The following is a 2,954-nucleotide window of genomic DNA, read 5'->3' on the forward strand; positions in this document are numbered from 1 at the left end:
TTTAGACACTGGAGTAGACTTAACAAAAACTAGTCCAGGAACAGAAAAGACACACCATACTCACAATAATTATATATACTGCTATCTCATTATTCTATAATGAATATTCTCCTTATTCATTATTTTAGGTTCCAAATAAATACTATATCTTCACAGAGACATTTCATGTAGTTTAAGAGTCAAAATAAGTATTAGCAAATACAAAAAGTTTCATGAACAAGGATCAACAGGGCAGAATCAACTCATATGAAGGGAAACACCAATAAGTTGTGACTAGGATGCTTCCCATTACTGAGCTAACATGACCTCCACCTTCTCATCTCAGAGCAGGCAGGAGCTCATCTATTCTGCCCTCCTAAATAACTTTCAAGGAAGGGGCCAGAACAAAACACCCGAGAAAACTGAAAGTACCCTGAAGACCCTGTGCCTCCATTATTTTCCCACCTAAAGCAGACTCTTCAGCCAGGGTGGCAGTCAAACACTGGTCTTCAGACAAAACTCCCTGAATCTTATTTGTGTCTGGTTCTCAAACCAGGGCACAGAAATATAGCTCAAAATCTGGGGAGGAGAACGTGGGCTACCTGCAGCACTTCTGTTTCTCTCTCTCCCTTCCCCAATCCCACAACACACTGTTCAGGCCTCCACACCACAGGAACCCCGCCTCCAGAGAGCATAAGGATGGAGCAGTGCGGTACACATCCCTCACAGAGACATGAACCCACACAAACACAAGCCAAACACTGAAAAGAGAGTATAGAGATTAGGTGCAGCCCAACTGAGCCTACTTTACAAGCGGCCCTCAGTCATTCATGGATAAGGCTTAGGGTGAACAAATGGAAATCAGGTAAGAGGAAAATATTTCAACTCTAGAGCAGCAGCTCTCAGCTGGTGGTGACTTTGCCCCTTAGGAGACATTTGCCCCATCTGGGGACATTTTTGGTTGTCACAACTGGGGTGGGCCAGGGATGCTTGCTAAATGTCCTATAAAGCACAAGACAGTCCCTCACTGCCAAGAAATAACCAGCCCAAAATGTCAAAATTGCCCAGTTTGAGAAAATTTGCTCTTGTGATCTTCCAGCTCCAATTTTGTCAGGACCTTAAGCTCACTCAAGGATGACTGTTTTTAGTCTATTTATCTCACCACTCCTCCCATCCTCAGTGATCAGTAAGTATTGTGACATAACTCCTAGTTTCCTGGGTTCCTCTCCAAGATCCTTCTTCCTGCTCTCACTTAGGTCAGCAGAAAGGTTGGCAGAGGGCAGATCCCCTAGACTTAAAAGGAATGTCTTCAGGTTAAGACTCTCCTCTTAAGACTTATTGCTTAAGACTTATTGCTCCAATAGGGAGCAATAAGGCTCCTGAGAGGGACGGGGTTAAGGACAAAGGTAGTAGCAAGGTGGGCTAAGTAAAGAACTCATCTTAAATTAAAATTTAAATTAAAAAAGGAAAGATCTTAGGGAACCAGCAATGCTATAGAAACATAGGGTTAAAGGCCTAGTTAGAGAAAGAATCTGGCATTAACAGACATACTGAGGGACTGGGAACTTCAAAGTCTGAGATCTAAAGAGAAAGAGCAGACTAGCCAGTGGTTATCCTTCCAGGCTGGACTTGTCATCTGCTTCAGTTCATTCCAGGAGGAAAGAGAAGGCAGGGAGGAAGGAAGCTTCTCAGCAAAGGTGACTTCAGCTTTCTTTCTCTCACCTACCCACCACATGTAAGGAGTTCCAGGTTGAGAGTTTAAAAATGTGGCACCTAGACCATCATTTAGGAGAAGGGAACTCATTCCAAGTTCCCAGAAAACCCCTATCTCAGATTTGAGAGTGTCAAGGAAAAGAGGGATCCTGGGTTCACTGATTCTAAGAGGAATACTGATGGGGGCAGCATCTCTTCTGGGCTAGACAGAGGGAAGCCTGGACACAAAAGACCCATTCCTATTGGAGCTACAAGTCCCGAGAATTGCTCTACGGCCTTTTAGTTTCCCTTGGATCTAATCTGCTCCTGAATGCACCTGTCATGACAAGTCCATCTCTCTCCCCAGAGCCAATATGAGTCAGGTGGACAAAATTCATTGGTTCCCCAGTCATGGTCCAGTCAATCCATCTCCTCTTCTTCTGTGACTGGGGTCTCTTTAGCATGCAGCGGCCTAGTTTGTGTCAAAATTCACTCATGTTCCCTGATGGTCTCAGTTTCACTCCTCTGCCTGAGGCCCCTGAGGGATCTTTTTCTGGAGCCTTGACTGCCCTCTCCTCACTCCTCTCAGGTGTAACAACACCCTGAGTTACTCAGCTGGACAGAACTAGAGGAAACGGAGTCCTTGGAGCCCTTACCTGAGTAGCGATGGTCAGCATCTCGGATGCTGAGACAGACACTGACCTGAGGTCAGAGAGTGGGGTGGGCAGGCAGGAACAAGGTTATGTCTTCCACAGACTTGGAACCCTGCTCTGGTCCTGCACCTAGGCATTCAGTTGTAGCTGGTGGGGGGGTTCCTGCTCTGGGACACACCAGCGTGGGTTCTTGGACTGGTTCCTCTGCGTGGTGGGGGAGCCAAGGGTGGACCTGCTGAGGTAGGACTGGCCAAGGGTGGAAACAGCCAGGACACAATTACAAAACCATTGCGAGGAGGTGCTGTGCAGTCGGTATTGTGTTTTTTTATTTAAAATTCTAATTGTTTTTGTTGATATATAGGAAAACAACTGACTTTGTATCTTGCAAATTTGCTATAATAATTTATTAGTTTCAGAATTATTTTGTTGACCTCAGGATTTTCTGTATAGACAATCATTAAAAAAAAAAAGTTCTATTTTTTCCAGTATTAATTATCTCTTACTTTCTTTTCTTGCCTTGTTGGATTACGTAGGATTTGCAGTAAGGTGCTGAAAAGGAGTGATGAGAAGGGAATATATTTGCTGATTCTTGATCATGGCATAAAACTATTTGGTTTCTATTTGTTGTTG

General features: G+C 44.4%; 1 protein-coding gene across 1 annotated transcript; it reads right to left on the reverse strand.

The window, feature by feature from the left end:
* Positions 1-1,961: 1,961 nt before the first annotated feature.
* On the reverse strand, positions 1,962-2,180 carry LOC122674404 (CDC42 small effector protein 1-like). Its single transcript, XM_043872697.1, has one exon. It carries the CDS (start codon positions 2,133-2,135, stop codon positions 1,962-1,964), a length of 174 nt encoding a protein of 57 aa, XP_043728632.1. The 5' UTR covers positions 2,136-2,180.
* Positions 2,181-2,954: the final 774 nt, after the last annotated feature.

The sequence above is a fragment of the Cervus elaphus genome, chromosome 18, assembly GCF_910594005.1.
Source record: "Cervus elaphus chromosome 18, mCerEla1.1, whole genome shotgun sequence".
Classification (NCBI taxonomy): Eukaryota; Metazoa; Chordata; class Mammalia; order Artiodactyla; family Cervidae; genus Cervus; species Cervus elaphus.